Source organism: Tauraco erythrolophus, chromosome 22 (assembly GCF_009769465.1).
Source record: "Tauraco erythrolophus isolate bTauEry1 chromosome 22, bTauEry1.pri, whole genome shotgun sequence".
NCBI lineage: Eukaryota > Metazoa > Chordata > Aves > Musophagiformes > Musophagidae > Tauraco > Tauraco erythrolophus.
The window spans coordinates 3,827,402-3,841,201 of NC_141486.1; the positions used below are offsets into that span (position 1 = coordinate 3,827,402).

The 13,800-nt window shown below is 53.7% G+C and overlaps 1 protein-coding gene across 2 annotated transcripts in view; it reads right to left on the reverse strand.

Moving 5' to 3' along the window:
- Window positions 1-13,800, reverse strand: part of ASTN2 (astrotactin 2) — a 370,596-nt gene that overhangs the window by 91,679 nt on the left and 265,117 nt on the right. For both annotated transcript variants that reach the window (XM_086625404.1, XM_086625403.1), the window contains 2 exons: window positions 5,002-5,135; window positions 3,745-3,893 (listed from right to left, as the gene is read on the reverse strand). In XM_086625404.1, coding sequence (XP_086481530.1) covers window positions 3,745-3,893; window positions 5,002-5,135 — 283 coding nt within the window. The remainder of the gene's footprint in view (window positions 1-3,744; window positions 3,894-5,001; window positions 5,136-13,800) is intronic.

Consider the following 13,800-nt stretch of genomic DNA (forward strand, 5'->3'; position numbering starts at 1 on the left):
TGAAGCCTCCCCACCTTAGCTCCTCAGCTTCCGACCCTAAAACCAGGGCAAAGATCCTTCTGTCCTTGCACCCATCACGGGCTGGAGGATGCAGTGCTGCCCATGCAGGGCTGCCTCAGGTGGTGGGGTTCAGTTCCTCCAGGGGACCTTCTAAGCCCGGGCCACCACAACGAGCAACGGTGATACCCCAGGTCTCCCACCCAACTCAGGCAGGGACACGGCCTGGCTACAGCAACCAGAACTGAGACATAAAAAGCACTTTACGCCACGGTCATGTTATCCCCTCGTCCCTCCCCCTCATCCCCTTCGGAGCTTCTTAACTTCAGAAACCTTCCTCCAGAGGAGTGTTGGAGTGACAGAAAACATTTTCCAAGCCTAATATCAGTTCCAGATGTTCACAGCCATTTCAGTTTGTACCTCACCCTGTAAAACACATTTCTCCCTCTCCCTCTCTCAAGTGCAGCGCCTGCTTCGTCCATGACATAATGCGCTGGCGGGCTCAGCCACGCAAACACACACACGCTCGCGCCCTCTGCGAGAGCCCCATGTTCAAACAAAGAGCATCACTCAACTACAAAGTTGTTGCACACATGGAGTTATGAGTAATTTCCACAAGTTTTAATAAACAGTTTGGGATGTAATTGCTCTCCATCTTCTCCGCTGGCTCCCGAGCGCAGAGCCGCTCGCTCCCTGCGCGCTGGTGTTGAAAGTGTGGTTTGTTTCGCGCACAAGTTCACCTCTTATTAGCCTCGGATGGTCCAAGGGCTGTGTTTTTCTAAGCACCAGCAATAAACCTCTTTAAAAAGCACATACAGCCGGGGGCAGCCGACTCACACAAGCTCCCAGCTCCTGCCCCATCCTGCAGCATTGCCGAGGGGATGCACATTATACCAGTCTCAAAACTCCCTCCTTACCCTGATCCAAGAAGAAGAGGAGCAAATACTTTCTGGCTCAAGAGAAAGGCTAGATATTCCAGTTGCAAAGCATGATGGAGGCCAAGCAGTTTTGCAAGGGTGAGAGACTGGAGGCTTTTGGGGGCAGGAGGAAGGCAGAAGGCATGGTAGGCAGGGGCCAGGTACCATCTACCTTGCCATGGAGTTGAAGAGCAGGTTGGCACAGCTCTAGCCCCAGCCAACGCCAGAAATTTGAATAAGAAATGGCTACAACTGCAATAAATCAAACAAACACCCTGTACAAGGACAAACAACCCATACATTTAAACTGAAGAGATCCAAGGGATGAATGGCAGCAGCCTCGAGCCCTCAAACCTTGTGGGATCCATCCATCCCAGCACTGCCACGCTCTACAAATATCCATGGTGCACCTCCCAGCAACGGGAGCAACCTGCTCCTACCTGCCAGCAGCCAGGAGACCGAGGGAGAAGGAAGATCTGGCGATATCCACCACAAATAACCCAAATATCCTATCTCACACCCCCTTCCCTAAGCTTCCCCCTTCTGGGGTTGACATTGATTTTGTGGATGCTGCTCAGATGTGATGGAGATGTGATGCAGCGTGTTGGGTGAGTGATGGTCGTGAGGGGATACCCATGGCAGGATTTTTGGCCAGGTGAAGCATGGCACCAAGAGAAGCCTTTGAGAGCTGTAGCAGTCAGCGTCTCTGCAAACCTACACAAGGTGTTTGCAAGAATCAAGTTATCTGGCATTAGGGGCCTGTAGGGTAAGAAAAGAACGAAGGCAGGAATGTTGTTTGGTTATAAACAACACAGAAACAAAGGAGAGATTTAGGATTGGCTTTTCCCTTTAATTGTTAATGGGGTCATTCTGTCCCAAACAGCCTCCCAGAGCAGGGAGACGGGAAGGCAGCTCCCCACAACGAATTCAATCACCTGTCAAACACATGGCAGTCATAAAAGGAAAATAATAATAATAATCTGTATTTCCTACTCTGGCTGCCAGGCAAAGATCCAGCCACTTCAAAGGAGAAACCCCACGTTTCCCCAGTCTGGCCTCACCTGACCGATGTGTGAGCAATCTGGAATCCCCATCCAAAACAAAACCCCTCCTTTGGTGGCTTGTTTTCTTTCTCCGTTACTGGAGGGTGCCCCTCCAAGATAAAGAACAAGCCTTCTTCCACGCTGCGAAGCTAGAGACATAACGCAGGGGCCATAGCCACATCGTGTAGCTTGAAGTGGATGCTGGCAAGGTGCAGGAGAAAGTTTCTGCGGGACAGGACTGGTGTATGAGCCAGGAAGCAGAGCTCCTTCTCATGGGGGTCTCCACAAACAGCCAGTGCCCCCCAGAACGTGGGGCTCTGGCTCTCTCCCAGAAGGAAAAGTCCAGCTCTTGCAGAACAAAAAATTTTGGATATGGTGTCAAGAGAGGCTGCAGAAGACAAATAGATGGGCCTGAGATGAACAGAGAGGGTGAAAATCTTCCCCGCGGCTGTGAGCTGGCGCAGTTCGCTCTGTGGCAGAGGGTTTGGCTCAGAGGGTCTTACAAAATTAGCGAAGAGAAGAAAAATGCCACCACCACAAGCTGAGAAAGCTTCTGACCAAGACCTAAGGACTGTATGTAACTCCCGATCTGGCTCCAAATGATCTTCCTGAGCTCACCTTCCCAACAGAGAAACACAGACAACACTTGCCAGGATGCCAGGGAAGCCTCTGCAAGCCTGCAGGATCGCAGCGAGGTTCCCCCCTCCAACACCGGCCCTGTCTCCTCCTCCAGCCCGTTCCTTGTCCTCGCAGGCAGCCTGGACACGCGCCTCTCAAAAGCTGACCAGGCTCCACCTTACAGCAAATGAGGTTTTTAATCACCCAAAGCAGCCGTTGCAGAGCCTTGCTCCAATAATGAGTGGGAACACTCTTCTTATGTTCCTGTAGCTGGCAGAGGCTGAAATTCGGTACTGCCAGTGTCTGGGGGAAGTGACCCTTTGCACAAAGGTAAATCTCTGCTTTGGTCAACAACATCAGCTGTCCCTGCCATGTCACCTGAGCTTTTTAACAAACTACATCCAAAATCTTGAAGCAAAAAGCAGTAGGAGGTTCTGCCTGGTTTTCCATGCAGCAGCAGCATCACTCAAAGACCCAAGTGCTTTCTTCTGAAATACATCTTTGATTCACCCAAATCAAACCCCATCCTTCACATCCCTCCACCTTGCCCAGCAGCTCCTGGAGTATGGCTTGAATTGCTGACACAGCCTTTGCAAGGCACAGAGCGCTCAGTCCAAGCCTGAGTTGAGCACCAAACTCCAACTCAAGGAAGTTTCAGGTTCCCCTGGAGATGTTTTGTGCTGCTTAAGTGATCCCTCTAAATATTGCAGGCTTCAAGTTACTTTGACAGGTTTGCAAGGCAACTTAGAGAGTCCTTTCAAAGGCTGGCATGCACTGCAATATTCACTGGAATGGACCAGTAAAGCTCTTGAGTTTTTGAGGGCTGACCTTTCTCCCACACCTACCATCCTGCAGCATTTCAGACTGATCAGACCAGTCGCTTCAGTCAGAAACTCCAACTCACAGCTCTCCTACCCTTTTGGTAGGAGGGCAAATCGTTTCCTTCCACCATGCTGTGTTTTCATATTGCCCCTTCCCCATAAATACCCACATCTGCAGAAGCCTTCAGAAACCTCTCTTGAATGAAGTGGTTTTGATAAATTATGTAACACCTCAGCTCTAGGCATCATTCTCCACAAAAGTAGCATCTCCCAGCCAGGTGAGATGCAAGATGCATCACCACGCAGCCTCTGCACCAAGAGGAGCTTGCCCTCAGCACCCACACCTACCTGTGTAGAGATCCGTGTCCGTGTACTCATCCACCTTCTTGTGATGCAGGACGTAGTCAGACACCTTCGTCCCAATGGCAGGCTGCACGTCCAGCCACTCCAGAGAGACCACTGTGCTGGAGGGCTCCACGCTGGGGGAGAGCCGCAGGCTGGGCAGGAGACAGGACAGAAACCAAAGAAGACGTCAGCTCCCTGCCTGGGGAGGAACCCATCTCTACAAGCAGCACAACCCCTGGCAGGGCTCACGCTCACATAGACTCCCCAGCACAGGGAGCTCAAGGGGAGAACGGGTAGTTGAGCACTGAAGAACTTCCAGTTGAAGGTCAGTTGGGTGCAGCCTGTGCAATGCGTGGCCTTTCCTCCCCCTGCTCCCGTTAGAGCCAAGGTCACGCAACTGCAACCATGCAACCCCAAACATCCTGTCTAAAGGAACCTTCATCTCTTGGGAGAACTACTGACCTTCAGCAACCCTGGGGGAAACGGAGAGCCAGCTGCCCAGGAGCAAAAGAGAAGGGGATGATCCAGCTTGACCTTTGTGCAACTCAACATAGCAGAGTCTGCAGGAGGGGAGGGTCTGGTCTGCGTTGCCAGCAAGCAAAGGTGAGGGAGAGAGAAGGGGTAGGTGTGGCTGCAAATTTACCCAGCTGCAAATGAGCAACACCCTGATGGGTGTGAGCAAAAGCCAAAGCAGGGCAGCTATGCATGAGCTCCTGCCCGGAGCAGGCGGGATGAGGTGAAGGCAGAGCAGCTTTGTGCTCCTGCTGTGCTGGCACAAAGGTGTCCACTGCTCTTTGCACTGGGGTAAATGGCAACACAAAGCACGGGGCTACAGAGAGTCTGTCTCCAAACATATGAGCATGTTTGTGGAACTCAGAGTGGGAAATGAATCTCCTCTGAGGACACTGGCTCACTAAGAAGGTGTTTTTGCTCCTTTTGGATCGCTGGAGCCAGTCTTCCTGCTTTCTCAGCTAATTTCCCATCAGTTTGCTCCTGATTTGCTCTTGCTTGACAAGCCACAATGAATTGCACTGTAATTCCATTTCTTTCAGCGTTTGAAATCCCATTTTACAAGCCCTGCTAATCAGGTGATGAAAATCTATAAGGAAACCTTCCAGGGCCACAGCCAGAGCCAGGATATCCTAAAGGCATCAGTCACACAGTGAGGAGGGCTGGGCTGGGGCTCAAAGGCTCAGCCCGCGGGAAAGGGGCTGGTGTGGGGGGCTGTGACCCGCGGGGGGGGCTCGCACCGATACGTACACAGGCGGAGGGAGAGGGCTGCAGTTTGGGAGTCCGTTCTCATCGAAGGCGTTGAGGTCACACCTGCACCAGTCTTCGATAACATCGCCTTTCCCCGAGCACCAGTATGAGCTCATCAGGGCTCCCTTGAAAGCCTGACGTGAGAACAAAAAGCGTGAACACGTGTGCTAAAGACTCGGTGAGATCCAGCCAGCGGCTCGGCCGCGTGTCCAGTGCTGAGCGCCAGAGGTGCATGTGCACAGAAACTGGGATTGGGAAAGGGATGAGGGGTCTTCTCTAGCTCTGCTACTGACTCTCTGCATAGCCCTGGGAAAGATCCTTCACTTCCCTGTGCATTAGCTCCCATGTAACAAGTAAGGCTGGTTCATCCCCCGGTGCTGCTTTTGCTGTGGGAATGGCAAGGGTCTGCACGATGCCTCGTACAGAGGGGATCTCCTGTGACGGAGGACAGAGCTGCCTGAAGAAGCACAAATAAGCCCATTTGTGACACTGGACATCGTACGTAAGGTATCTTTACACTGTTGCCATGAAACTCCTCCAGGTGCCCGTCCCATAGCGGTTTCTGTCCCCACTAAGAATAAATTCCTACATCCCCAACAACACAGACCACTTTCAACCTTCTCATAGGTTTGTTATTCATATGAGCCGCCCTCTTGCAAGCAAACTACTGCTTTATTCACTTGCACAAGGAATACTCCCAAGCAAAACAGCAGTGTCTGGAAGAAAAAAATAAAGCCCTGTAAAATACTTGCAGGGTGTTCCCCAGCCAGGCAGCCTTCCTTTCACAGGCTGTCCTCAGCTTGACCAGGAGCCCTCCTGACCGCTCCTAATAATGCCAGTGGATCCCCAGAATAACAGCTGTCCATCTGCTGGGATCAGAGGCTGGAACACTTTGACCGAATGCCTGAAGCTCTCCAGGTCTAACCCTGCGACGTCCTCCCTGTGCTCATCTCGCAGCTCAGGGTGCTCCGTGTTGGTCCCCACGCTGCAGGACAGGGCATTTCTCACTCTGTACCCTGCTGTAGTTCAGAGCTGATGGATTCACGGTGATTTCTCCTACTACCTTTGCCTGTCGTGCCTAATTAAACCTCCAGCTTGAAGACGGCGTCTCTCCCTGCACACACACAAGGCCAACGGTTACCCAGACTCTCTGGGAAGCCACCAACGCCCTGCCAGAATAATCCTACCACCAAAACCTCATCCACTAAAACAAACCTCTTTGTAATGCTTTTGACCTTTTAAAAGGCACATTTAGGGGATGAAACACCTTCACGGGTCTTCATCCATGTAGAGCAGCCTCGCTGCCAGCCTCCACGCGCCCGGCTCGCCGCGGCACTATTCCGCCCATTGAAAAGCCGCCTGCGGACGCCTGGCCCCGGCGATACCGCCCGCGCCACCAGGTTACGCCTTCGAGATAAAAACGTGCCCTTTGAGGAGGACAGGGACGGCTCCAGCGGCTGCGGCATTTAGCAGAAAACTCTAGGAAAAGCGCCGTCCTGGGGTGGTTTCTGAAAAGAGGAGGTATAAATAGAGCCTGACGTCAGGGCTCCCATTGTCCGGGGTTTTGTTGCTCTCCCCGAACACCCCGAGCACCTTTTAACAAGGCGTCTCGAGGCTCTCATGGCTGAAACATTTTCTGCTTCCAGGCATTTATGAAATGGGACTGTTTCAGAAGGTTGGAAAAAAAAAAAAGAAAGGAAAAAAAAAAAGAAGGAAAAAACGTGAAAGAGAAAATGTGACGTAATTTTATTTTGTTCTTTAGAATGTAATTGAAGTGCTGGGCTGGGAAAGGCATCGCAAAGTCATTGGAGAGCAGGGAAGACAGGAGTTTATCTGACACGGGGCTAAATGGGTGCAGACACATGGCTGTGGGGAGCAGCGGGTCTGTGCAGGATAGGGACACAAAGTGATGCACGTAGATGGATGTGTGCTCTCCCTGGGAAGCAGCATAAATCCGTAGGCTGTGGGTACATGTGTGCACAGACACGCACTGTGGGTGCAGACGGATGTTGGGCGATCCCTGGAAGAGCTGCACCATCACACTGATGGCACTGCTCCGCCACCACCCTGTCCCCAGCTCCAACCCCCACCACTCTGCCCAGCCCCTCAGCTCCTTCCTGAACATCCCCAACCCAAGGAAGAAATCTCCCCCCGCCTCATCCATGCCCTTTAGCCAAATCAATTCCTTCCTTCTATTTTCTTTTTTCCGATGGTAAGTGCAAGGCTGGATGAGCAATCCCCTCAGCTCTGCCTGCCCGGCCTCGTGCTCGTTTTAATTAGATCCTGCAGGTACTCAGCCGTCATCTGCCTTGTGTCAGCCCTCACACAAACGAGGTTAGCTAATCGATGCGTCCTTCCATTGCGCTCATTAAGGCGCAGCACCTACGCGCGCTGACCGGCTTACCGGGAGCACGGCTTGTCCCTGGAGCTGGCTGCTGCCTCCGGCCCATTTCCAGCAGCCGCCTGATGTCAGGGATGGGCAGGGGTGGCTGGGAAGGCAGGACTCACCTTCCCTCAATTTCCAGTGGGATTTCTAGCCAGTGGTTTCCAGGATTTTCCCACTGGTGCCCGGAAGCGTGAGCTGAAGGGTGGGGAAGTGGCGAGAGCCAACTGACAGGGGGGAAATGGGTGAGATTGTGCAGAGAGAAAGGATGAAGCTCTTTGCATGAGGATGTTCACCCTTGCTTTAGGAGGCTCTATGCTCTCCCTGGAGACATGCACTTGCTCCACAGAAACTCCAGCACAAACGGAGGGTCTCAGAGGAGCTTCAAGGACTCTGTGGTCCTCCCATCCCTAAGGCCAGGTACAGCTTTTGCTGTAGGTCGCACACAACCCTCCCCTCACCTCCCCCAGCCTGGCCCAGGCTCTGGCTGCAGTGGCAGGGGCTGCTCTCAGGCCCTGGCAGAGATCAGTGGTCCAAGCCGCCTTCCCTTGCAAAAGCCATCAATTTAACCAGCCCAGCCCCAAATCCACGCTGCAGGTCTGTGCTCCTCCATAGGTAGCAACCACATGAAAACCTCTCCTTCCCTTCCTCCTCCTGACAGTACGGCTCGGGAGGCACAGGACCGCTCACACAAACCCAGGGGAATGGCAGCTGCCACCTAAACCAGGAGACCAACGGCACAGGAAGACCAAGAGCAACGGACAAAGGACGCAATGAAGGTGCTGAGACCCATCCCATGGGCAGCTGCGGCCTTTGGGAGAGCTGCAGATGCGAACACACAGGGACCTCCCTAGTCTGTGGTGGCCAAGGACAACCTTCCCCTTCTGCCTTGGAGTGGGCACCTCCACATCTCCTGTCCTTCCCTGCTGCCATGCATGGAAACACGCAGCAAACTCTCCTTCCTGTCAGGAGGCAGCACGTACAACAAGACGGCCACCTCCAAAGCAATCATCTCCTCTTCGGACACTGCCATGGTGGCCACACCAAGCTACCAAGTTGGGAAAACTCAACAGGTTCTGGAAGTATGAAGGGCTTCCCAGGAGCAGCCCTGTCTGCTGCAGATGGCAGAGCAGCCCCCAACACACCAGCCTGCGTTTGCCAACCACTCCCTGGGATCTCAACGCCCCTCTGTGCCCTCAGGCAATTTTATCTTTCATTTAAAAGTATCCAAATTGTATTGTTTCCCTGTGAGTCAGCCCATTTAGTTTACGTCCTTCAGTGCCAGAGGGGAAATTTATGAGATGAGAAACTGGCTCGAAACGTTTATTTTCTAGATGACGAGTCATGCCATTAGATATATAGCATTATGAATCATAGGAACAGCATCTAATTTGCTCTTAAAGGTATAATAGGTCTGACTTCCCACACCCATACACACACATATATTGGATTGATAGTTTCCCCCACAGGATGGCTAGTTCATTTGTTTTGACACGAGCAAGACTTACAGGACCATAAAGTCCCATCTTACCATAAGTTAAGCCTATTCATAAAAAAAATATTAGGGAAACGAATGATCAGCTAAGCACATTTATCCTACACTCGATCGCATATGGATCTTTCTCCTGTTGTTATTTGTGCTCAGGGGGAGGCCATTTGGCCCCGTTTTATAGCTTAGACGCTCTGCAACAGAATATAGAAGAACATTTCCTGTGTCCTCTGTTAGACCTGGCTGATGGAAGGAGAAGCATTAAGTTATTTCTGACCATGGGTTTTCTGTTGACATCCCTGGAGAGGTAAGTTAGAGGACATCAGGGAACCTTTCAGATCAGCATTTGCAGGACTCAGCACACACCACAGAGGCTGGTGTTTCCAGATGGAGTACTGGAAAGGGCATGTGTTGGGTGCTCATCTGTGAACATCTGGTCTTTGTGGCTGACAGGGATATGAAAATCTGGCTCAATTATTTCTCTGAGTCTAGGTTTCTTTGTGGTTGGTACACACAGCTCAATTTCTGGAAAAATTAAAAAGGAGATACAGGGCAACAAAAAAATAACCACAAGTGAGCATGTGGGCTGGACAGAGATATGCTGGAGTTATCAGAGAGGACCTAAAAGCTGGCAATTTAGTACATTTTGGGTTCTGCACTAGTTTCCCTGGTCTTTGTTTGTTTGTTTTTCTTCTTCTAAATGTAGAAGGAAGGGAAGAAGAGCAGAAGCAGGCCGGGTCATGCCAGCGGACAGGCTCAGCCCCATGTCCAGGGACACGGCAGCCAATGGAGACATTCAGTCCCTTCCTGTTTGCAGCATGGAGACGGTGCCTGCACACCACCACCTCCTTCCCCCGAGCGCAGGCAGGTGCCACCCGAGGAGGTGCAGCCCTGTCCCACCTAACAGCAAATCCAACTGCCCAGCGATGCTGACCCAGGCAGAAGCCGACACAACCCGGCCGCTGACCAGAGCTCCCAGACGCCGCCATGCTCCAAGCAGTCTGCAGACAGCAATAGCAACACTGACTGGTCGTCGAGGGGAAGAAGACTAAGGGATGCAGGCTCGAGCAAGGATTTCGCAGCCTGAACGGGGTGCTACCATGATGATAGGGTGGCTGGAGAAAAAGCTTTCCATGCCCTTACAGTAAAGCTCAGTGCTTTTCACAGGAGATAAATGCTGCTCCTTAGTCTAGACATCTCTGCGAGGAGGGGGTGGAGGGCAAGAGGAGGAGGAAAACTAAGGATTTCCCAGGCCAGAGACTCTTTCCAGGATCATGCAGTTCGCGTCTGAAAGTCTGCTCCAGGTTCACAGCAAAGGAGGATGAAGTTTCCCTACTGCTGTTGGCAGGTGATCTCATCTTGTGCTGCTCACACCCTCCCTGCCTCCGGCTGCCTGTCCCCCGGGAGTGGGATCACCAGCACTTCATCCAGGGAAGGCACATCAGTGGTTCGCCGGAAAGGTCAGGGTGCTGGAAGGGACCCAGGGTGGGCAGCATCCTGGTTTCTGTTATTTATGGGATCCAAGGGAGCAGCAGAGGACACTGTAAAACCTGGCAGCAGGGGAAATAAAAGCCTTCGTGCTGCAGTGAGAGTCCCGTCCCGGGGAACGGGCTCCGCTTCCACACCTCGGCTACAAAGCTCCCCATTATAGCAGGACCGGGGCGGTTACAATGCAGCTATTCTTCTCCTGGTAACTCGAGTCGGATGTGGGCTAGAGCTGCAGCAGGATGCTCAAGTGCGTGAGGAGGAGGAGGACAAGGGCCAATTAGCAGATATTAAACCAAAGCAAAACCAAACAAAAAAAAAACCCCACACCCCAGACCAAAACAGAAACATTCACCTCAACAATACAAACGCTGTCCCCATTCGCCCTGGCTCCTTTTCGGCTTTGGCAATGGAAAAAGAAATCCCTGGCACCGGCTCCCCACGCCTTCAGGGGCGCCGCGGATGTGCAGGGAAGATCATTGTCCTGCAGCAGCTCTGCCGTTGGGTGCTATGTGGGGACCAAAGTGAGCCCCTGGCCTCGGGGACATCTCTCGCCCTGTCCCCATAGCATCCTGCAGAGCTTCACTCTCCTCCTGCCGGGCCCAGATGGGCAGAGGACATCAGAAGAATCAGCCCGGAGATACAAGGCAATGGGAAGAGCCCAGATGTCTGCTCTCCTGAGCGGGATTCAAGGGGTATGGCCAAACGCTTCCCTAAGAAATGAGTCCCAGACTTCTCCGGCCTCTGCCTCGATCCCTCTGTCCCTCCTCCTCAGGCGCATGTTTCTCCCAGCCCTGCTCAAGCCCAGGACCGATCTCCTCCAGGCACGTCTCTGGTCTCCACTTACAGAGGTTTGCTTCCCTACAGGCTGAACCTGCATGGCCACACAGACCATGTTCACCCAACGGAGTTAAGGGCTCCTCGCCAAGGCACAGTTGTGATTTCAAAGCCAGCAGCAGAGCCCAAACGATGCCTGACAAGGCTATCTCCTGCTGTGGGAGCATGGAGTCTCAGGGCAACAGCACTGGGCTCCTGGGGTGTCTCAGGTGTGCTCTTTTTCATCTGCTCTGCCCTTTGAGGGCAACATGAACACCAAAGGGGAGGTCACAGCACCAGCAATACACTTGGATAGCCCAGCTTCTTGCCCAGGGGCTGGAAAGCCACAATGGTGAGCCCAGTCCGCACAAACAAGGGTGGGTTCCCCGCTGCCCCGAGGGACAGTGATGGAGGTACAATGGACGCGTTTCCCCCTGTTGTGGGCCCTTTAGATGGTCCATGCTGATAATTCAGAATTGGTATAACTGCATAGAAAGGCTCCAAGTACACAACCAGTGCTCAGCTCCATTGCACTGTGCCCTACAACAGTGAGTGAGAAGAGATGACCTTGACCCCAAAACCTGACCAAGAATCACCAACAGAAGACATCCAAACCAGCTATGCTTTGCACTCCTGCTGAAATACAGCCATCGGAGCAGTGAGTGCATGGAGATCAGCTGGACCCAGGAGGAAAAGCCACATCAGTTTGTGCAGCTCCCTCTGAAACTGCCACCACCACTTTGCCATCGTCTGTGCGAGCAGCTAGCCCACTCCGGGAGGAAGAAGGACACGTGCTCCATCATCATCAGTGCATCCTCAGAGGAGCTGAGAGTAAGTAGTTTGGAGGATGGGATGGACGAAAGAGGTGCTTTCCCCTCTCTTTGCCCCAGTTTGCCTTCTGGTCCATGATCGCTCAGTTGCCCATCTAGCTGGGCTTGGGCAGTCACTGGTGCAGCCCTCCACTGGGACACAAGCACAGGCTGGGCACGCTCACTGCCTGCAGCTCCCCAGCTCCTCACTCCCAGCACCCTGGCCGAGGCCACCCTGCAGACACCGAAGTGGCCAGCGGTGGCCGTGCCCTGCTCAGCAAGAGATGGCTTCTTAGGGCCAGCAGGTGCTCGTGGGCAAGGGGTGGAAGGAGAGATGGGGAGCTTTTGCTCCATCCTCGAGGGCTGTGGTCGGAGCCCGTGACCCAGCAGGGGCTCTGCAGTCCTCGGCACTGCTGGCACAACCACACTGTCATCCATGCACGGGCAGTGAACTGGCTCTCACCAAGAGCCCTGCCAGGGTCCCAGCCATGTGCTGAGCTCCTGCCGAGGCCGATGGGGCTGGCAGCATGGGGGTGTGCCCGCCAGCAAGCCTCCACACCACGGGCTGGGTCATGTGTGCTGCGAGGAGGCCGTGGCTGCTGGAAAACGCTGACATTACTCAATTTTCAAATTAAATGACAGTCCTAGGAGTCTTCTAAAAATCCAGGCTCCACGTCCATTTGTCTCCTTAAATACCAACAACAGGGGTTCGAGTCCATTTCCCACTAGAAGCGACACTGATCTCTCCTGCTCCCCTTCCCTGCACCCCCCTTGCCACACCACCCCTTAAGCACTTCTGCAGCTGGCCGAGCTGCTCCGCGGGAACAGTGCTTGTTTCAGGATTTTTGGGGGGGAAAGGAACAGCCTGCAAACGGGAGGGACCACACTGCCGAACACGCCTGCCCCTTTCCTCCCCACCACTGGCCATGGCTGTCCTGTGGCTCCAGCCCTGCACACGTGTGCCCCTGTCAAAGGTGCTCCTGGGTGCACCAAATCTTCCAGGTCTCAATGCTGCTCCCTGGGACAGTGCTGGCAGTGGGAGGGATGGGAGAAGCTGGGCACCCCTGCTCCTCCCAGTGCCTCTCAGGGTTAACTGCCTGGCAAAGAGAAGAGAAAACCCACTCCCTGCGTCCTGCTGCAGCAAGGATGGGGATGGCCTTGGATGGGCTGCAGGGCCGGTGGGGGATGAGAGAGCCCACAGCCAAAACAACGAGACCCAGTTCAGCTCTGTGTGGAGGGGTCAGACAGGACAACGTGCACTGACCTGCCTCCCACTCCAGGACCCTCCGCTGTGGATGGGACAAGGTGATCTGTCTTGGCAATGCTGCTTGCTGCCAGCTCCAGCCCTTAGCATCTGCTCCAGCTGCATCCTCTGTCCTGCAGCCACCCGAATCCCTCACCCTGCCACCTCTAACCCCAGCACCGCTGACCAAGAGCATCCTGGGGTGAAGGGGGAGAAGACTCACACACAGCACCCTTGCACAGACAGGCTCCCTGGGGTGCCCCTCCACCTCTGCGTGAGCAGGTGGAAGAAGGAGAAGGAGGAAGAGGAGGAGGAAGAGGAGGAGGGATGCATGAACGCAGCCCTCTGGAAGATGGCTGGGGCTTCTCTTCTTTGGTTGCTTCATCACAGTTTTGTTTCTTTGCTGGTTTTCCCGGCGCCTCAGCAGAAAGCACAACACGGGTTGTCCTCCAGATGGGGAGAGGGAAAGAGGCTGCTGCTGGTGAAGCACAAGCTCCAGCTCCCCAGGACAAGGAGGCATCCCAAGTGAGCCCAGCAGGGCAGGCAGTGCTGGCAGGGCTAAGGGGGACAGGTG